Source organism: Rhyacophila brunnea, unplaced genomic scaffold (assembly GCF_057557595.1).
Source record: "Rhyacophila brunnea isolate RB1 unplaced genomic scaffold, BYU_Rbru_1.0 scaffold_6, whole genome shotgun sequence".
In the NCBI taxonomy this organism is placed as follows: domain Eukaryota; kingdom Metazoa; phylum Arthropoda; class Insecta; order Trichoptera; family Rhyacophilidae; genus Rhyacophila; species Rhyacophila brunnea.
In genome coordinates this window covers 30,000,001-30,024,305 of record NW_028233276.1, presented here as the reverse complement: position 1 = coordinate 30,024,305, position 24,305 = coordinate 30,000,001, and the positions used below count along the sequence as shown (strand labels likewise).

General features: G+C 30.1%; 1 protein-coding gene across 1 annotated transcript in view; it reads left to right on the top strand.

Annotated features, from left to right (window-relative positions):
* Positions 1 to 24,305, top strand: part of ss (aryl hydrocarbon receptor spineless) — a 313,191-nt gene that overhangs the window by 271,371 nt on the left and 17,515 nt on the right. Inside the window, exon 5 of the mRNA XM_085957000.1 lies at positions 16,407 to 16,496. Coding sequence (XP_085813126.1) covers positions 16,407 to 16,496 — 90 coding nt within the window. The remainder of the gene's footprint in view (positions 1 to 16,406; positions 16,497 to 24,305) is intronic.

Genomic DNA, 24,305 nt, shown 5'->3' with positions numbered 1-24,305 from the left:
GAAGCTAAATATTAATCATTAAAAGGAACAAATTGAAGAAGGTTTTTGGAAGAAGTTGATTTGTCATACATTCAATTATTTATGGTTATCCCAAGGTACAGAATTAACTTACCAACGCAATGCCAATTGAAAATCCAAAAGTTGTATTCTAACCAATGATGAACATCATGGTGAACAAATTCCTTCGGATATTGGTGTATTGTACGCGTGACAGTGAGTTTAAGGTGAACGTTATTTTATAAATTATTTATTTAGTTTTATAATTTTATATTATGTTGTTTATTGCACCGTTTTTTAATGTTTATATTATACTTATTTTCTTAATATTTTTTATGTCATACTGTAAATATCTTTCAAATATAATTCCTAATGCTTAGTTTAGTTTTTTTCATTCTTTCTTTTGACCATATACGATCCTAATAAGATCATATAGGTCTCCACAGAGTGGAGGTTTGGGTTCTTGACTGTTTAGTGGAAGTCAACGGCAAACAAATTTGGAAATTTGCCGATATACCGGATTATTTGTTAGGTTAGGTTAGGTTATCATTCTTGAATTCATGAATTTTGCCGAAATCCCTGGCATCCGGAAAACAGACCTATACCGAGGTTTTTATTAACAGAATTTTGTTTTTAAGAGAAATTGATCTTAGCCACTTGTTCAATTTATTATGTTCATTAATTATTTACTTATGAAAATAAATAAATTTGAATCACTTAAATATGTTGTTGATTACAGATGGTGATCTCATGAAATATTTACGTGCACCCCACAAAATTCTCCAAGCATATTTTTTAATAAACTACTGACACAGTAGGTATCTATTTTTTAAGTCTAGCTAGTAAAATAAGATGCCTTACAGCGTTAAAAAAATGGTTAAAAATTTCCCGCGCAGAAATATTTTATTCTGCGCAGCAAGAGAAAAAAAATAGATAAACCATTGCTTACTTACTTCAGTCTGTGGATATAACCAGTAAATCTAAAAGGTCTCACATTTAAAACACCGTTCCTTGTACTATTCACTGCCATGAACATAAAACATGATACAAAAACCAGTTTTTAAAGTCAATAATAATTGAGAAGCGCCCCCTACAAACAGGCCGCTTTAAATCAATGATCATTTTATAAATCATTATTCCCCGTCAAAAAACTTACACAGTCCTATCTAAGAAAATAATATTATTTGATGTCTTTATTTATTGGGTACGATCGTGTGGGAGTAATACTCTGTAATTAAACGAGTTTCAGAATATGTACATTTTCATATTATTAGGTAGGTTTATTACATGGCATTTTAATGAAATAACTCACTGACTACTAACACTGTGGGACATTTTCTTATATCTCACTCATGATAAATTAACACACATAATGTACCTATGAGGTGGCTAGTATAGCCAGTGGTGAAGGGTAGAGGTAGGCTGTTAACCCAAAGCTTACGGGCCGCACAAAATTGTGTTTTTGCTAATTACTTTTCAAACGCAAATTAACACGTTAATTACAAAATTAATTAAAAGGGTCCGTAAGCATTGTGTTAAGATCCGCCATAAATAGTGCACACTTAAGTTTGTCAATAATACGTATTTATTTTCATTGAACAAAGAATACAATTTACATATCGTGTTTGTTAGTTTTTAAAATTCAAATAAGCCCTGCGAAAATTAAACCATATTGATAATAGACAAAAATACTCGTATGCTTATAAAATATCTAAAATTATGCCATTAAATCATACATCATTTTGGACATTTTATTGATGGAATGATATGTTTTATCTATTATAGTTCGGTTTAGGCAGGGCTTTAAAAAATAACCAACATGTGTAATATGTATTTCTAATTCAACGAAAAGAAATAAGTATGAATGAAAAAGTGTGCACAATTTTATTGGATCGCCCGAAATATACCAAAACCATTATGATTTGGTTTAGGCGGGGTGGGGTTTAATTGATTGTTACGACGTTTTTATTAGGTCGTATTCTTATTTGTCCGGTGGTTGTTTGTCCGGTACAAATCTTGCAATCGATTTTTAACTAACTCCCCGACTAGCTAGACATTTGAAACTTTTAGAATATATCAGAACACGATGCCAATGCATTTTTTTAAATACTTTTAGCCATTTTTAAATAGAATTAAATTCATTTTCAGTTAATTCTGTTTTGTATGAAAAGTTATTTCGGAAGAAATCCATAATCCAATCCACTAGTATTGCTAGGGTCCTAACAACTAAATTATTAATATATACGTGCGTTACTATGGAAATCAATATGAGTGTCAAAATGACATTTCAGTATTGTTTCTATCAAATACAATTTTTTTTTGATCGTTTAAGCTAGTCAAGTCAAGTTTATATGATTCAACAGAAAATTTAAAAACGTTGTATATAAAAAGTTCTTTTTATCTTGTAATTATTAAAAACTAACCAACGCAACTGTGAATTGTAGTCTTTGTTCAATAAAAGCTTAAAAAAAATAATGTGCACTATTTATATCGGATCATAACAGCCTACTTCCACCCTTTGCCACAGAGGTAGACAGTGTTTGCCCCATCATATTATAACGTCAGTGAGGGATGAAAACTAATGTATTATTATGGTGAGGATTGTAGTTTTTCTTGCATAATAACCCGTTGAATTTTTCAATATTCATATTAACCTTCTTTTGTGCCCCTGTCGTACATGTAGAATCACATTTCTTCGGAAAAAAGTCTTTATAATCCTATAGTAATGGATGTTCTCAAGGTGAATTCTGTGAAACGTATTATATAGGCATGTATTATTTTTTTCTGCCCATTAAGAGTATTAATTCTTTTTTTTTGTGTAAGAAATAGTCACCGAATATCTATAATGTCAGAATTTATACAGTTGCATTAATCTACATTCTAAGTCATCATAATTTTTTGTGTTACTAATTAATTTAATTAATTAGTAGATAGCTAATAAATAAAACAGGTAATAATATTATATTCATTTTTCATTAATAATAATTTATTAACGTGACTGTAAAGTAGTAATAGAAATATTACATTTTAGGAATCAGTATACCTACCTATAATATTTGAAAACTTAAATAGTTTTTCACATTGTTTCAGCTTCAAAATTTGAGCCTTATCGAAATTCTTCAAAAAAAATCAAATTATTTAAAAAAAAAAATCGGTACTGTTCGGTTAAACGGAATACAGCGGAAAACGCATTTTGAAAATTGCCGATAAACTGGATTATTTGTTAGGTTAACCTAACCAAACCTAACCTAACCTAACCCAACCTAACCTAACCTAAACTAACCCAAACTAACAAATAATCCAGTTTATCGGCTATTTTCAAAATGCGTTTTCCGCTGTATTCCGTATAACCGAACAGTACCAAAAAATCTAGTATTCTCCGTATTGTTAAGTAATAAACATGACTTTAATTAGGTTGAAGTATATTTTAATAAAACAATCGTACGTTATTTTACCTATCGAAGTTTACTTTAAAAGTTTGTAAAATATTTTTTGACTGAATGAGTAATTGGGAAAAATGTTATATTAATAAATTAATTTTTTAAATGATTACAAAGATTAAAACATAACATGATAACAAGCAAAGTAATTTCACGTGGCTAAAGAAAACGTTAACCTTTAAACTTTTAAAGAGTTCATTTATAATGGATATTATTATATGCTAATAAATCTAAATAACTAATGTACAAATCCACTAAATATTTGCTAAAAACAAAGAGCAGGTACATACTGGTATTTATTTCTTATTACTATTCTTTAGCAAACATTAATTTTATGGCAGTCAGGGAAAATTAGTTGGTACTAAAATAAATTGAAAGATTTAATGTATGCAAATAACGTTAAATAATTACTTATTCTATCAAAACACTTTTAATCGTCGATATATATATATATATATAACATCCACAATGATAGCGTTGTGGGTCCAAGGTTCGAATTCTGGGTCTGGCAAGTACACATATTGTTTTTCAATTTGTGTATGAGTCAGAGTATGGACCTAATAGGTTGAGCAAGTGGCTGACATTCATTTCTCGTAAAAACCAAATGTTTTAATAAACCACTCGGTTGAGGTCCATATGATCCTATTAGGATCGGACATCGTACATCGGTCGAAAAAAATAAAAATATATATATGCTGGTACATTTGTTATTTACTCTAGTTATGTATTATAAACTTTAAATATTTATATCTCGTGAATTAAAACACAAATTTGATTCATTTATACTTTCATAATATTATAGGTTATATTTTCAGCGAATTCTGAATTGAAATCGATATACCTTATATTTTATATGTCGAATAATACTTTCAAATAATTTTGATGTTGCGTTACCAACGTTACCAATAATTAACAATGGAAAACACCGTTTTGGAGACTTTAAATTCCTTAATAATGTAGTGTTTTATAGTATAGATAAAATATTATGTACTCCATTAAACATAATAAACAATTTTATTTTCATTAATCGGCAGCATATGTACTCTAATGTATAAGGCTCCGGATTTTCTGGGAGTACTGAGTTCGATTTCCAGTTAAATAAAAATACATCTAGGTACCTATATGATTTTCTCAAGCCTCGGTGTAGTGTTAAAATTCATTGTAATAAAAAAATATTGTCATATTTACATATTGTTATATAATGCATTTGTATAATCATATTTCTGTTACCACTATAAGTACCAACTCACACGTTACACTTATTTTTGATCACAGATAAGCTTCCACATTAAGTTGTAATTAATTTGTATTTAAAAAATATAATACTTATCATAAAATCTAAGTCGTAATAAAAGCATAATCTTTTAATTAAAAAGTCATAATATTTGATGAATTAAGATAACGGGAATATACATGTTTTTAAATGTCATTGTTATAAAAGTAGGTACTATATTATATGGAAAAAGTATTCTACTTTTATATGATACATATTATAATAAACAACAAAATTAGAAAACTAGTATTAAAAAAAATCTTTGTTTCCTGATCCCGTATTTTACTTCCAGTAACAAATCAGGGATTTTAGAATGACTGTATTATGATATTTCATAATATTATTTGTGGAGAATATAGTTGGACTTTCTATCTATCTTATTATCACTATTATAACGGACCAGTGTTGGAGTGTCGTAGTAATGAAACGGTAATGTAGCAGTAGCAATGAAATAATCATAGAAATACCCAGGTTTTTAGATATTAATATACTTAAATATATCGTAACGGGAATCAAAATTGGAGTCGTGGATAAGAAGTCAGTGCGTAGTGCTTTACGAATGATAAGTCTAGGCTTTTTAAAAACATAGATTGTGTTTTCTAAAATATAGATAAAAACAACTATATTTTTATGGAAATTATTTAGGGATATACTTTTTAAAGTATCCTTACTAGTTTACTCGTAGTTCAGTGCGTAATGCGCTGTCCTTTCACCCTGGAGCATCGGGTTCGATTCCGGTGAGGCCACACTATATTTATGTGATTTTTTTTCTCAAAATCTGGCTATGATTGCTTCACTTCTGTTACTAACTACACTGTAATACTGTCTCTGTTATACTTATGCTACATTTCAAAATCAGCCAAGTCACCTTTAGGTATTTTTTACTTTTTTGTGAATTGCTGAAGAACTACTGCTTTCCAACATTCCTGCATTATCAAAATGTGGAATTTATTAAATTTAAATATTCTATACTCGAAATAATATAAACTTTCACCCTTGTATTTGAGAAAACAAAAAGCTATTTTTCTCCAATTCATCTTTTATGGACTTGGCTGGTTTTGAAATCTAGCGACACATATATTTTTTAAAATATGCGATGAAACTTTTTAATTGCGTAAATTCCACGAGTGTTTGGACATTATAATACAATGAGACGATTACCGTTATGACACGTCATCTTAATGTTACTAGAGTATGACACCAAATTGTCTAATTATCTATGCAACGACATTACTGGAGAAATCTACGCAGGATTGGCGTGGTAAGAGGCACAAAATGTGGTATCGGGTCTAGAGAATACGACAATACGTCTATGCTCCGAGGTTGGATATCGTCATAAATAGTAATAGCGAATAATGTATTAATTCATTCAAGGCACATGATTTGTTTAAATTCTACATAATTTACCAATGCCAATAATTTCTAATGTTTTCGCAGTCTTGGATTCTAGATAATATAACGCACAAAATTGAACTTAACGTTAGCATTGCAAATATCGCAATATTCATTGTTATGTTAAGCATAAAAGTGCTTTACTCGCAGGCATTTAGTTAACTTGGAATCGGAATCTCATTTTCTTGACAGCTCTTTTCATAAACGCCTTATAAATGCTTAGTTTAGAAATAATTCCGGTTTTGCCTGAGTAATCTTATATATATACCTACTGTTACCATTGTGATTAGGGATTCCAATCCCGGGATCCCGAGCTATTTTCAATACCTATGAATCCTGGGATTGATAAACATAATCCCGGGATTCCGGGATTGATTTTTTTTATCAATTTTTATGGAAAATAAAATAAAAGCGAAAATAAAACGGAAAAAATAACTACATTAGAATAAAACTGAGTTTGAATGAAGTTTGATTTATACACATGTGTAGGTTGCCGATTCATTTTATTTTTTCACATGAATTATTAAAAATGAGAAAGATTAGAAAAAAACAATGCTTCGCACTTTTAACAAAGTAATTCTACCATGATATCATACGTTTTACGGCAGTTTCATATTTGGCTGACTAATTAGATTTATGATGCGGAAAGGCCATACGTACGCCATGATTATTTGCTTTACTATTTTAAATCTCGCTAATCCATTCATTATGTCTTTACTATCAGAAACAGCAATCTCATATTAAATTCACAATATTATTTATATTACAATATTATTTACTCCATTAAACTTGTGTATTTCCAAGATTGAACGTATAAAATATTAACAATAAATGTCTTCAATAGTATAAATTATACTAGATTTATTTTTAACCGATTTTATCAATGTTATTTGTAAATATAAAACTTTTATATTAACAATGGAAAAAAATGCCAACCCGGGACCAGTCCCGGGATCCCGGGATTGTCAAATTGTAATCCCGAAATCCCGGGATCAGAATTTTGGCTCGGGATTGGATTCCCTAATTGTGATATTCTAATGTATTATTATGCTCTAACTAAATAATTGGTAGACCTAAATAGACCAAATTAAATGTTATTTATTTGAAAACTCCAACCCTTTCAATGAAAATTGTGCTTATACAAACATTAGTGTATCTATAATTTTGTACGGTAACGAGTCATGAACCCTGGGCCCAGAGTCCAAGGGAACGAAAGGCAATTATTGATGCTTTCGAAATGTAGTATTTGGTTGTCGGTAGTCTATAAGGAAGGTAAAGCAGATAAAGAGCATAAGTGCGCTGGATTGACAAAGTGAAGGAGATGAATGGGGGCTACTTCACTCTGCCTTGAAAGAAACGTAGGGTTGAGAGCGGTAGAAAATCCTGGTCGCTCAAAAGATGACAGAATTTCAAGGTTGTCACGATCCTCAGCCATGAGGGAACGACAAAAATGAAAGAGTTTAACGCAGAAAAAAATACGAGTAATATGAGTCCTCAACTGGAGAAGAAACATAGTATGATTGAGGAGTCTGTTTGTTGTCAAGATCTACCCCTAAACTGCAGTAAGTACCACAAAAGAAGATATTATTATATACGCTAAAGATATTTCTTAAAGATTTCTTTTATATTTGCACGATAGTACCTACACTATCTTTTGAGCTTGGAAAAATACGTAAATAGGTAGGTTTTGTATTCAGCACATATATTATTTTACTATTTTCACAGCTCCGACGGCGTTATCCCGAAATGCTCAGGAATAAGGCGTGAATTGTGCCACTCCCAACCAAACTAACCTCCGATAACTCACTGAGCTTTGGCTGGAAATATTTTTATAGAGGGCGTGTGTAAAATGGCCACTGGCCGAGTTTTGCCGTTGTTTATGAACACTTGTAGCAAATAAATTATCCCGAAAAAACATTTCGGGCTGGAAACACCCAAAGCTAAATAACGCAGAAAAATTATAATTTCGTTTGGTTTGTGTAATTAATTCCGCGAGAGTAAAGGGTCGTAGATTTAGAAATCTTGGTAATATTAATATTTACGAAAGTAAAATTATTGAATATATATTATAGCTTAAATAACAATCAAATACACTACGCAACATAATAAAAGTGCTTGCTATTGTAATATATTGTGGTATCGTTATTGTGAAATGAGTCTACCTACATGTCATTGGGTAATTGAAACTTTTTTAAATCCTAAAAATGAAATGTTCTTTTCTTCAACCTATAATTACTTATATATAAATGTACCTAACTTGTAAAAAATATTTAGAAGTGCCCTAAATAAATAACTACAACAGAAATAATTATAAAAATAATAATGTTGAAAATCTTGATATACGTACTTACAGTTTCTGACACCATTTTTCATGTATATATTGTAATAATGTTATTATCTACCTTCGTACACATTTTAAAGATAGAAGTCATTTTAGAGAAGTTTTAAAACATTTTTAGTCCTCTCTATTCTACGCAATTATTAAAAATTATCTGCAAGAAAGACACTTGACTATCTTGGTAGTTTAGGTAGGTAGATTATTCGTCCAGAAAGTGAACGTTATATTATTATGTTTAAATTCTTCTTGGCTCAAAATTTTCCTTAAAGCTACGTTTCTGATGCTGTTACAGTTTATGCAATATATATTTTTTTAATTATAGTAGCTGTCTATTGATACAACATTATATAACAATATTGAAATTACTATGACTATTTCAATATGTACGATAAATTTGAAGTTATGTGAATTCTATAACCCCTCTACTGTCAGATACTATAAAAACACTCATGAAATCCACTTTTTTTGTTATGGACTATTTGCGGGATTTGAATCCATCTGTAAGGGTAGAATGTAGGTCTTTAACTTTTTACAAACAGTAACACCCTTAGATAAACTGAAAATTCCGTATCTTTAACCCTAATATTAGTCATTTAATACAATCTCATAGATTTTTTTGATTCTTTTCCATAGCAATCGGCAATGTTTTGTTAATTTTTTTCTGCCATTTACAAGAGTAATATTTTTGTATCTATTAAAATAGACTCATTATTGATTTATTTCTAAATGTCATATGCAATATCTAATGATTAAGGAATGCCTCTGAATATTTTTTATAACACAACTGAATTTTATTTATTAATTTGCCGCCTAATCTTAATTCATTTGAGATTTTTCTAAAACCATGCAGATGTTGTATGTCAATTGATGTAATGTTTAAGAAATCCAATATATAAATTACAAACGATTGAAAATTGAAAGCTAAATGAATATATAAATAATCACCAAATCAATATTTTACAGCAAATCAGATGTTATGTGTATAATAACTCAATTTCAGTAAAAATTTGCCATACAATATAGTATACGCTTCATAACTTTTCACTCCGACTCTAGGATGAAAATGGTGTAATATATTCTAAAAATATGTTTTTTACATATATTATATATTTATTTATTTATTACTACATAATATATTAATACAAGTGAATGTTATTTAATCTAGTTTTATGCGAGATAATCAGGCAAAGAGGCGTATCAGTGTAGTAAAAAGTGCAAAGTTATCAAACGTTTACTTTACCTGCGTACGACCCGTCTAAAAAAATTAGTGAATATATAATATAGTCTATATTAAATCGTTTTATAATATTGCGACGTGAAAAGCTACGATCTTTTAGCTTTTATATTCTACTTTATCACCAATGTGTGGCGCGGTTCTATTGTTATGTTCTGCCCGGAAAAGGGACGGTTTTTTTTAAGTGGGTGTATCATATACGTAACCAGCGGCGCTGTTTTATTATTTGCTTGATTATTGTGATTAATTGCGGGACGTTTTTTTACGTAACTGGACTTTCATAAAACAATACGTGACGTAAATGGCTGTAGTTTCATGGGTTTTACGATTTGGCACAATCTACGATTCCGTCGGAATAAAATTTATTTTTTATTTTGTTTAAACTTTTGCATTGTAAAATATTATTGTTTGGAATTATGCTTATTCTTCTAATATAATTAATTGATAAGTTTATTAGTTTCGTCGGTAAAAACATATTATCCAATGGTGTATATTATGTATTTTATTAATGGGTATTATGTCGAATATTAAAAGAGTACACACTACAATGCTTACCATCTCATAGTTAAATATCATATCGATATAAATAAATGTGAATAAATAAAAAGTAGGTATATATCATTCAAATAAAAAAATATATATAAGAGAAATCTAAACATTACTTGTAGCAAAACGTGTCATTGAAATGTGCATGTTGGGCATAACGCGGAAAGATCCACAAAAAAACCAATGGATGAGGAAGTGATAGACGATGATGAAGTGATAGACGTCGTTAAGTAGATGAAATGGCAATGGGTTGGATATGTTACTCGGCGAGTGGAAAACCGTTGGAGAAATGCCATCATACAGTAATAACCACAACTATGCCTTAAAACCCACTGGATATATTTTAGATATACGTGGCAACAAATAACTAGGGACCGAGAAGAGTGGAATAAGTTAAAGGAGGTCTTCATCTAGCAGTGGGTTGACTCCAGCTGACGATATATAAAATAATTATGTGTTGTTCGATACTACTCTAAAATCAGCTTCCAAAACAGTTAGGTATAAGATTTTTTTCGCTTTTTCTTTGAGTAAACCTTCTTAACTTATTAGTTAACCTTAAGTTTAAGCTTTTATAAATCCGCGTTAATATAATGTTTTAAATTGATTTATATTTTTTAAAACTGCTGAAGTCTGAAATGAATTTATTTGTCGTAGGAATGTCGTTTTATGTAAACACTACAGAATTATTATAATAAAATTATTGGAAATAATCATTTTAACCAGTGCTCGAAATGGACCGGAATACACCGTTCCGGTTCGCAAAATCCTCCAGATTATCGCTGCGTCTCGTGATTTTTTTTATTGCGGTGCAAATTATTTCTCTGACTTTTATATAATATTCATTTATTTTTGCATAATATACAAAAAATTAGATAAGTATATTTTCGAAAAATTATTGAGCCGCACCGGTACTTAAAATTTTATATTTTGAGTATTAATTTTAACTATATTTCCATGTCCTCTTTAATGAGAATTTGAATGAATTGGTAATAACAGTTAACAGTTAATCCTTCTAATAAGTGTGCTTAGATACATATTGTTTTATATTTGGGGCGGAACTGATCAATAAAAGTGATATAAATAATGTGTGACAATATTTAAAAAAAAAATAACTTGTTGAAATGCTTTCATTTAAAAATATATTCTTTAAAATTCTGCTACATGAATTGAAATGAGAATGCCTGCATATATAACATCAATGACCTTAATATTATATACCTAACAACCTAAATAATAACCAAAGCTAAATAACATAATTTTCGTTTACACAATGTGAATGTCTAAAAATCTGAAAGCCTTGTATATTTTTCAACCTCTAGTTTATATAATACGTATTGTTGATTGTGGTAAATAATAGGTACCTAATATCGTTCGTATTCATCACTCATTAGCTTTTTATAAGGCCACGGTATTTTCTTGTTATTAGGTATTTTATTAGTCATATAAAAAAGAATTTTGGAATTACCGCGAATTAACTCACTGTTCGTTTATTTGTGAATATTATTATGGCGACATTATCAAACTGCCAACAAAAGGATTAAGATTTACCGTATATGATTTGAATATTTTTAAGGTTGGTACCTTAGTGCAACTGTATTATTTTTATTTATTGTATTTTATATTTATTCTATTCTATTTATATTAATTCATTTTATAATACAACAATGTAGTATACCATACAATAATAATACTGTAGAATGTAAAAATCATCTCCCAATGAAATATCATTTAATATGACATTATAATACAATCTTAGATATTTATAAAATAAATTTTAACTAAATATAATTGTTATTATATTATCTAAACCTGAATTGATGATATAATTGACGTGTTTATCTGTCTGTGATTTATAATTATTTGGCCTTTGATTAGCATTTTGACTATTTCCATGATATCTAAACACAAAATATTAGTTTAATTTAATTTTTGTTTGTGTGTCATTCATTGTTGTTTATTATACTATAAGTAATGAGCGTAATTATGCACAAAGCAGCCGAGCCACACAAACCTCAAACAGAGATAGAAACACTTTTATGTAAATTGTGTTTCTTTAAATCAGCAAAGCCTCTGTATACTGTGTATACTTTTTGAATGATAGATATTATATATATATATATATGATTTTGTATAACTTTTAAAGAGATAAAAGCATATAATCTATGAAATTTTGGTGTTTTAGCAGCCAGGTGTTTTGAGTAAAATGATTTTTTTAGAATGTGCATTCTGCAGAATGCAGCCATCTCTTATTTTTGTAAGAAAAGTCTTTATTTTTGATTATTTTCTTTAAAAATAGCCTTCTAAGTTACTAAATTATTATGGGAATTTCAAAATTCTGAAAATAATTCGAAAAACTTGTAAATTATACATCAATATTTAGCTGCCTGGCACTATTTTTTATATGAAAAATCTGTATATTATATTATATATAATATAATGAAAAACACATACCTAATGTAATCGAAAAAATAATGTTTGTTAATTGAATGTAGAAAAACACATCTTACAGTCACGATTTTAAAAATTTACGTAAGTACATAATATTATCATTTGGCTGCTTTTTGCAGAACGAATAATGGCATATTTTTAGAACGCATTTATATGACATTTTTGTATGACAGCAGCTTGGTTGCTTTATGCAAATCGGAAATGTCATATTCTGCGATTTGCAAAATCTTTAAAAGGCATTTATATGAGATTTTCGTATCACAGCAGCTTGGCTGATTTGTGCAGAACGTAAAACAAACGTGTGAGATTATGGAAATCACAATAACTCATTTTTTTCAAAATTGTGGCTTGGCTGCTTTGTGCATAACTACGCTCAGTTAAAAACCATATTATATTAAAATAAAACTTGCATATATTACAGAAATTGTACAAATTTAGTAAAAAATTATATCGGCTTCTCAAAAAGATACGAGGTAAAAACTTTTCGAAAATAACATTTTTGCAACAACTATTAATTAGATAAAAGACCAGATAGCAGGAGTTGATATGAGATGCGGGTAGAAAGTGGCATACGTCTGCATCCAACTATTGTCCATTACACGGATTCACTTGAGTTTTTAGTCGAGTGTGATGACACATGACACATGTGTCTAAATACACTGAGTCGATATTCGTAGAAATGGAATAGCTGGATAGAGAGGTGCGCGCCTAGATCAAAAAGTTGACTATCTCATTGAATTGAAAAAAATCAAATCAAATCAATATAATTCTTCGTAATGTGTACCTGTCTACTTTTTATTTTTGTAATTCACGTGACTCAACTCCGTGGTTATCCCTAGTCTATTTTTATTTATCTGTTAATTCGATGTTGGCACAACAAAAGATGTGTGCCTGTTTAAATGTTTTGCTAAAATGAACGTATGAGATACCTATTGATGTTAACTAATTATTTTGATTCCTCAACTATATTATATATTATAGTGGTGGTCAATTTTATAAAAAAACACGTAGTGTTCAGAGCAGGTCTGACAAATTAATCGCATGACGTTTTTGTAGTGTTTACTTACTTATTATATATAGATTTTAAACGATTATTCATCTAAATAATACTAGTTCATAACCAATTAAAATGTAGTATGTGTTAATAACTGTAAATTAAATAATTTATAGAATCTACTGATTGAATGCATTTATGCATGAAGTTTTTTTTACAAAATATGTTGTTAATTTAATTATTTTAATTATCATTCTATTTTTGGTTGTATCTATAAAAAAAAATATATTTTACTTATTCAGGTAGTTTAATTGTACAGCCTGTGTTGATTATAATATACGGATAACAAACTATAATAATAATTTATATTAAAAGAAATACAGTCGACCTATTATATAATATAAATCGCCTCTCATGAATCGTAATCTCCTGAAATATTGCGGCTATTTTTATGCATATTTCATACAATGGGGTGATACTGAGGTTTTGATATTAAAAAAAATATAACGTAAATAAACTTGTCGGTAAACCCTTGATTGTTGAACAATCTAAAATTTCACGAGTAATAAATGGTAGTTTTGTTTAGATCTCTGATAACAATCAGTGTATTATAAAAATAATAAAAAAATAGCTTCTGATCCACAATGGATAATATGCTTCGAATATTATCAATAATATGAAAATTTACCAACCATTGATTTTTTAATGAATGAAAAATTAATGTACACATCCATAATTGTATTGAAATTGTATTTTTGGGTTAAATTTCAAATTTTATGTTACCTATCAAGCATTTTTATTGACCGTATCAAATATAACTTAACGTGGGTACAGAGTACATTTTTTTACTATGCCTTTTTTACACTTAATAATATTTTTTTCGAAAATTTACAATATACGTAGGCACACAGAAGATTGAAATTTGATAAACGGGTGTTGTTGCGTTTAAAATGCATTCTATTTATAAATATATGTATAAGTATGTTGTTTAATCCAGAATTTAATTATTTAAATATGACAAGCAGGTTAAAATTCCTGAAGGGTTAAAGTTTCTGAAATTATATTCCAATTATTTTTTTCCCATTATGTTAGAAAGTTTTTACTTGTATTCATTGTTTATCCATACGATGATAGTATCATGAAAAAAATTTCACTTTAAATAATTTCATTTAAAAATTGTGCATTTTTTTACATTTAACATTCATTGTAAAAAAATCAATATTGTATTAAAAGCCTCATTTTTGTCAACATCTATCTACTTTACAAACAATACATTTTTGTGACACGATTGCGATTTTGTTAAAGTACTTCACAGAAAGCTTGCCGCGTCAAAATCAGATGATTTGTCTCTAACTAGACCTCTGGCGTAGTTTCATACTGCGAAAAAAATATACTAGTATCAACACAGGTAAAAATATTTGTCAAATAAAGCTAAATACGTACCTAAGTATATTTTTTCATTATTAGTGAATAGAACATGATAATATGTGCCTTTACTTTATCGCCCCAGTTATTCAATATATGGAGAGCATATTATGCCCTAGATCATTGAGAAGGCGGAATAACAATTGGTGGTCAGAAAATAAACTATCTAAGATTCGCAAATGATACCCCACTAATCGCTGCTGATGAAAGAGAACTCACAGAGCTGCTACACCGGGTAGAGGAAGAGAGTTGCAAATACGGCCTCCTCATTAATATGAATAATACCAAGTTAATGGTTGTTGATCGGGCCAACCTTCTACCAACACTAAGTACACTCTAAAACCTCGAAACAGTCGACGAGTTTGTATATCTGGGTTTGAGCGTCAGTGGAAAGGGCGGTTGCGAAGCTGAAATAAGAAGGCGCACACAGTTTGCAAAAAATGCGATGACACGCCTTACCACTATATGGAAGGATCAGGGAATTTCGATTGCCACAAAAATGATGCTTGTGCAAACATTGGGGTTCTCGATATTTCTATACGGAGTTGAGTCGTGGACCCTGAAGGCAAGAGAACGGAAGGCAATTGATACCTTTGAGATGTGGTGTTGGCGCCGAATGTTTCGCATTTCTTGGACGGAGCACAGGACGAACCAGTCAATCATCCAGAGACTTAAGATAAAGGAACGGCTCTGTACAATATGTCTGAGAAGAATTCTGCAGTTTTTTGGTCATATTGTCAGGCGCGGACCGGACAACCTGGAAAGACTGGTAGTTTTGGATAGCCTCCAGGGAATGCGAAGCAGAGGAAGAGCGTAGCAGAGGAGAGCGTCTGCGCAATAGAGCGACCAAGTGAAAGAGCTGACTGGGGGCACTACCCTGAGAGAAGCGGAAGATCGAGAAGGATGGAAAGTCTTGGAAATTTAAATGTGGTCACAATTCTCAGCCATGAGTGCACGACCAAGAAGAGAAGAGACTGTATAAAAGGATAATCTTAACAGACTTTTGAGAAGAATCATTGTTAGCAATTCGTTTAATCTACTGTGTCCTTGCCCTCGATACAAACACACATTGAAATACTATTTATTCTTATGATTTTTTTTAGAATAATAATAATTACATGTACCTAATTATTAATTTTATTGTTATACTTACTTTTGACTGCTCTACAGCTCAATTCAAGTGTGGCCTCTTTCACTGTTTTCTTCCAGGTATCCCTATATTCTACGCATATTTATTTTTATACAATAGGGTTTGAACGCATTCCTTACACCAAAATAAATATATTTTTATTGATCCTAATATAATTGATTTTTTACAGGCGCTGAATGGCTTCCTGATGATTTTGACCTGTGAAGGAGAAGTATTCTTCGCTACCCATAGCATTGAAAGTTACCTCGGCTTCCATCAAGTAAGTATCATACACAAATAATTTATTTATATCATCCCTAGGAAGAGGCTGTATGTTGGTATGATACCGTCCTGAAAAATATTTTATAATATACTTGATTGTGTTGACATAAAAATTATTACATATTTGGAAATATTAAACGGTTGTAATAATGGGTCAGAAACAAGGCCTGCACAAAAACGACGCATGCGTGCGAGTGAGAAAGTATTCGGCACCCTTACAATCTCTGCGACACGTGCTAGAGAAAGATAAAAGGTCTACATATGTGTGAGCTAGTTTCCAAAAGTGTCGCCGGCAAATCGGGGCGAAACGCTTCACATAGCGTCGATAACCTGCGAGCTCGTGTTGCTGAAATTGCTATTTTTTGTGTTAAACATGAAGTCAGTGGTAAATATTTTTAGTTAATTAAGTAGAAAAGATGGTTCAGTGTGTTGTCTTAAAATGTGGTAGCCGTACTGATAAGCAAGAAGATGGTATTACGTTTCATAGGTAAGTTGAAACATGTTCGTGATAATTTATTTGTATATTATTATATATTTTAATATCAGTGACTTAGTGTTTCTTTAAAATAACTTAAATTATGGATATCTTTATCTAATGGTTGCATTTTGACCGCTTAAAAATACTATATAACGTAAAAAAATAAAAAAAAAATATTTTAATTCTGAGCGTCTAGTGCGAGCACTTTGGGCGAGCACTAGCGAAATGGTCTATGGTCTCGAACATTTGTAGACGAATGCATTCGCTCGCCCACAAACCAAACGCAAGGCACGCGGCTTCATTTAGCAATGCAACGGGTGGCGTCTAGATGTATCTATAGTCTAAGGTCAGAAAGTATTGTATGTATGTGATCTCAAATACAAAATGTTTTAATATTAAGTATGTGATATATTTGGAATCCGTAAATGTATTGTTTACAATTTTTAATGCATAATATATAGTAATTAGCAGTTTTTGCATTTAGGAAATATTGGTCTACCAGTATCCCCCCCCCTCCGTGTACTGTTAGGCCAATCCGCTCCTGTGTCTAGGTTAATCCATTTATTGAACTATTAAATTAAAAAAAAATACTTGACTAAATTTGTCTTACAATCAGAACTGCAAATGAAGCCATAACCGAATCCTGAATTTATTATAGGTAAGTTACTTAAGTAGCTTATTATAACAATTAACCACCTAATACATAATAATGATAAACTACAGTCGATAGCCGCTTTGTGTATAGAATAGCTTCGTTGGATTTGAAATAATGTGATGTGACGATTGAGACGTTATTAAAAACATGGAAATAGACAATGGACCATATTTTTGATGTGCTGATTGCTGATTGCTGATTTGACAGCCAAAAAATACATACCAAATGGTGAAGTATGAAAAAAATTACTTTGTATTTTCATCCATCGATATTTAATGTTTCAAGTATTACCTAATACCAGTGGCGAAGGGTGGATGTAGGCTGTTAAGATCCGACATAAATAGTACACATTAAACTTTGGCAGTCATACGTATTTGTTTTTATTAATCAATTAAACCCTGCTTAAACCAAACCATAGTAGTTTTGGTATATTTTGGGCGATCCGACAAAATTGTGCACACTTTTTCATTCATATTTATTTGTTTTCGGTGAATTAGAAATACATAATACACAAAATGTTGTTGGTTATTTTTATTAAATTCATTAAGCCCTGCCTAAACCAAATTATGGTAGATAAAAAATATTATTCTACCTAAAAATATCCACAATTATGTATGATTTAATGGCATAATTTTATAGATAGATGAGTATTTTTTGACTATTATCTATTATGGTTTGGTTTTACACAGGGTTTAATTGAATTTTAAAAACTAACCGACACCATCTGTAAATTGTAGTCTTTTTTCAATAAAAAAAATACATAGTATGACTGATAAAGTTTAGTGTGCACTATTTATGACGGACCTTAAAAGCCTACCTTCACCCTTCGCCAGTGCTTAATACTAATAATACAAAACTGTTGACCCCGCCGAGTTAGTTGGTATAAGGACATTGGTTAAAATGCGTTCATTATTTTGATTACCAGTCCAATCTCCATTATTTGCTATCATTAAAATTTATACGCATATGATTATGTGCCATTCGGTAGTTATTTGGCCTGTTAAAAAACTGTAAAGTAATCGTAATTTCCTGATAAAATGTTCCAACTTTTAAAAAGCGAGCAAACGTGACCGGTATCAATCACATTAATTTGTAATCTAGAACTCAATTTATGACATTCTAAAACTACGCATGCAGTGGAATGGTTTAACAATATATTTTTTTAAAGTAAAGTACTTCTTTAATGCCATTAATGTTTATTTTTTTTACCAAAGGTTAACTTCCTGTATAATGTACGATTTTTTAGAATATCAGTTCATTTTTACCACGTTTTTATTAGCTCGTATTCTTGTTTGTCCGGTACAGATTTTTTCTTGTGTGTCCAATACATTTTTTTCTTGTTTGTCCAAGATTTGTATTGGACGATTGAAGATTTTTAACTAACTTCACGACTAACTAGACATTTGAAACTTTTAGAATATATCACAACACGTCGATAATGCATTCTTTTAATACCTGTAGCCATTTTTAAGCAGAATTGAATTCATTTTCAGTTAATTCTGTTTTGTATGGAAAGTTATTATTGTTGGTTGCTAAGGGGATCCTGGCAACTAAATTATTGACATATACGTGCGTTACTATGGAAATTAATATGAAATGTCAAAATGACATTTCAGTATTCTATATTTATTCATTATTTCTATCAAGTACAAAAAAAGTATTTATTAATACATAGAATTGTCAAGTTTATATGATTCAACAGAAAATTTAAAAACGTGGTATATAAAAAATTCTTTTTATCTTGTAATTATTATGATATATTTTTGCATAAACATGTGACAAGTAAATTTTACTAATATAGTATATGATGTCCTAAAATATTTGTATCCTTACACATGCATGATCAACCAATGAAAACGAATGACAATTTATTGTTCGAAATTTAAAAAAGTGTCATTTATTTGAGATACAAAGTTTATTTTAAAACAGTGCATATTTTCGTACGATCAACATGTAACACACTTACTTATCTGAATTATTCTGATACAGGCCTGGTCAATTGTTTTGGATGAAGGGCCACATTGGTAATGTAAAATGAACGGCGAGCCGCATGTATAATATCATTTTTAGAGATACACTATTTCTTATCATGAAAAAGGAATTTCAACATAAAAAATAAATGATTCTCTAATAGCCAATAATTATTGAGAAGAATGAAGCTCTCACAATGTTCATTTTTTTTTTAAATTTTAGATGTTAATTTTGTAGTTCTGATTTTTAAAACTGCTTTTAAATGTTCATCGGTGATGCTTGATCGTAAAGATTTTTTATTGATATTCATAATTAAACATGTTTATTCACAGTTTATTTCAGATTTCTTTTCGACTGAGCAATTTGTGTATATACAAATTTTATTTTTAAAAAGGCGTTAAAATGTAGAAAAAAGTAAACTTTTTTCAGAAATATGATTAAAGGTCGCGGGCCGTAGTTTGCAGAGACCTTTTCTGGTGCCTAATTATAATTGCTTTTCAATAATTTGATTGGTGGGTACGTACAAGAAATTTAATATCATCAAATATTTCTTAAAAATAATTAATGTAACATTTTATATTTCAATCTATTTGTAACTTTATAATCTTTGGGTTAACGAAAATGTAAAACAAAATGACAGCAGTTTTCGTTGTTTTCAGTTCGGAATTATACTGACAATAATATTCTACAATCATTATAAAATGTAGACTCACTATGTTTATTAGTTATTTATATTATTATCTTGTAAGCTTATGAAATATTAATGTTGTAGCATAAGTACCTACTACTTACAATACGTAACCTGTGATTATACTTCATCAGTTTTATGTATTTTGTTTTTACAATAAAACGTAATAATTCGTATGTACCATTTATACTAGTGTTCAAATAAGAGTAAATAATAACTTTTATAAAACCAGAGGTATATTTTTTTGTGTATATTATAAATGATTATTACGTATCTTTATAATATTTTATAACTATCAACTAATGACGACGATAATTCAAATGAAACAAATATTATTAGTTATTGTAACTTTTCTCTATTATTATGATCACAGACATTGTCCATTTTATGCATTTATAAATTATACAGAGTGACTGGCATTTACATAGAGATGTTTAACATGTGATAGTAGACAATGTTTTAGAAAAAATGTATGACGATTGAGCGTCATTATGTTGGTTATTTGAAACTTATAAAATAATAAGAGAGCTGAAAAGGTTAAAAATTATTCCGAAATTAGTATGAATTGCTTTTTTGTGTCAAATGATATTGAATACGAAGTACCCAATTCATCCGTTAAAATATTTTTTCCAAAATAATAATAATAATAAATAACAAAATAATTCCAGCATAATAGTTGTCTCCAAAAATTGATTTAATCTGTACGCAAAGACATTTAAGTCTGCATAAAGAAATCTTTATATTTTCTTCTTTTTTTTAACCACGTCCGATTCTAATAATATCATAGGCCTCCATATAATAGAGTTTTTGTATTAACATATTTTTGTTTGAAACAGATGTTAGCCACTTGCTCTACCTATAAGGTCCATCATACTCTGACTCCAAACGCAAATTGAAAAACAATATGTGCATTTTCCAGACCCAGGATTCGAACCTGGACCCATGGCATTTACGCCAACGCGTAAGCCGCTCAATTTTTTTTAGTATAATACATGTTAAGAAAATAAACATAAACTATTTAAATAGATTATGCCAATGTTGTGAACACCCTTTCACTCTACCATGTACCTACAACATGAATATTTAGAATTAGTTATCATATAAGACGTAATCCGTTCCGAAGAGAGGTACAAAACTCAAAACAGCTGTCAACTTAAATAAGTAAAATACATACAGTAGAATTCACAAACAATAATATGCTTAAAAACAACGTAAATGCCACTTCAATTAATAAATAGATACATATTGAAAATAAAATGCACTTTTAATTAAGAAGATAAAAGATATTGTATATAACCATCGCGTTATTATATTGAAAAATTGGGTTTTTAAAAGTATGTTGCCCAAATCGTTGCTACTCGCTTACCTACAGATTAAAATCGTATTACGGAATCCCAAGATTAAAAGGTCTGTAGAAGTGGTATTTATAACAATAATAAAATATCCAGAAAAATTGTGCACGTAAAAGTTGAGCTATAACAAAATAAAAATAAAGATAAATTACTACTAAGATTAAATTCGTTAATAACCATATGTTGTTCAAAGTATTGTTTGTTAGGTATCCATCCACCCCATTTCCCATTATTTTCTCTCGATCAAAAATATGTCCTTATTTATTAATCTTCTCTTTCACGATAGAAATAGCTAAAGGGAAGTCATCTTCAAGAATATTACATTAAATGATAGTGTAGGCCCTACATATTATGCAGCTGTCGTGGTATAGTGCGCAAGGCACTGGGCTCTCACCCGGAGTCTTTGGGTTCTATTCCGGCTGAGGTCACAATATTTTTAATTGATAATTTCGCTTCTACCACTGCACTACCTTTCCGCTGCAATACTGTTATTGGGCGGTGTAGCCTATAGTAGTGTTAAAAAGAATATATACGTATTATTTTTAATAAAATTATAAACATAACAATCCACTACGAGTATCGTAAAACATTAAAAAAATATGGTACAAGTCGGTTATTGGGAAGCCAGCGGCGAACACATTTTGAAAATAGCTGATATATTGGATTATTTGTTAGGTTGGGTTAGGTATTTATTCTTGAATTCATGAATTTTGTCAAATTCAGCTATGACAATTAGCGTGGTTCCCGCCTGGCTCCCCATAAACGACTTGTACCAAAAATATTAATAATACAATTTAAAACTATCTAATATTTGTAAATAATTCTATATCGATTGAAATATAATACTACCACTATGTAGCATAATGTGTCGCTAATAAAATTAATATTAAATTAATGTCATCAATCATCTTTCTTGGAAAAAACTGGTTTATAAAATCAAATTCATGAATAAGGTGTTAGGTGCATATCACACTGCGAGGGATATACTAAACCAATAGTGATGTAAAACCGGGGCCAAAATCGGTGATCAATATTTATAATAAGATACTGTTAATACTTGCACGGGGACTTGGGGCCCGCTGTGTATTTGAAAACGATAAATCTAAAGCAATCATCGAATCCCCGCTGGATGACTAAATCATCGGAAGTACCTCGCTAGGCATTGTTTATTTTTAGCGTTCATCTCACGTGCATTGACCGAAGATTTAATAAATAAAATATTATTTTATACATAGTAGGTACCTACATTAAATTATTTGAAACTCAAAATTAATAACCGCTTATATTATATGATAATCATATTATCGTCATGCATGAAAAGTTTTCTAAAAAATCAATGAAGATATTGAATACAAGAAAGAGGTTTTCTATCTATGTAAACTAAAATAATTAAAGATTTTATATTGAAGATGAGATACTTAGATATAATCTACAAAGTAAAATTATTTACATTGTGATATCGAAATAAAAAGAACCAGATATTTGGATGACAATATTTAATATAAGTAGATATATCACATCGCTTAATCAGTGATTCCTAACTAGCGCTCGAAATGTAACGGAACGCACCGGAGCGCAGCTCCAGTTCATGACATCGTCGAGACGACTACTCCGCCTCGTAGACAAATGGCGATTCGTTTCTGGAATTATTACGAAAAACTTTACATTAATGTAGGTACTAACATTGTTTTTTGATAAGAAAATGTACACACCTATTTCTACAAACACTTATAAGATTTTATTCAGCCTTTTGAAAGAGTAGACCCCAATCCTCTGAGCGTTCTATATAAAACCTGTGTCAGTGAAATACCTGCGGCACTCTGCAATAATCTACAACATCCAATGGTTGCTTTTTATACTTATAAACCAGCACGGATGACACAAACGAATACTAGCGATCATAAAAATTATAACCATTCGGCCACATGCATTCGACATACTTATGTATGCAACAGATCGCAATAACTCATAAGTTATAGTTGCAGACTAGATGTTCTCGCTAAACTTAAAATTCGGAATATCTGAGTATGGGCTATGTACCCGAAGAAATGCGGAGGTCTACGAGCTAAATGCGGAGTTAAAAATCAGTGACACCTGCTCGATTTTGTCAACCCCGCCTTCTTTCACCGTATTGAAAATCAATAATGAATACTTATTACGTAAAATTTTCCGAAATGGATCCCTCCATACTAAGATAGTATAAGAAAATAGCACCTTAGTAAAAATAAAACATGACTTTTTGACATTTAATTATTTTCACTTGATGTAAATGACAGATTTGTCATTCTGTTTGCGTTATATAAATCAACAACCAGATGATGAGTGGTATATTGTTTTAAAGTAGCGGTTCCCAACCGGTGGTCCGTGAGAGAATTTTGATGGTCCGCAGAGTAATTTGAATATATTTGCAATTTTCGTATATACGAGGGTGGGTCAATAATTCCTTAGAAAAAAGCATTAAAACAGTTTTGATTTTTGTATTTTTTTTTTATTTCTCAACATAATCTCCTTGGAGCTCAATACACTTGGTTAGACGTTTCTCAATTTTTTTTAAGCCGTCAGAAAAATAAGTTTTCGGAAGGTCCTCAAAATAAGCATTTGTCCGATCGATGACTTCTTCATTTGAAAAAAAACGTTGTCCACTTAGCCATTTTTTTAAGTTT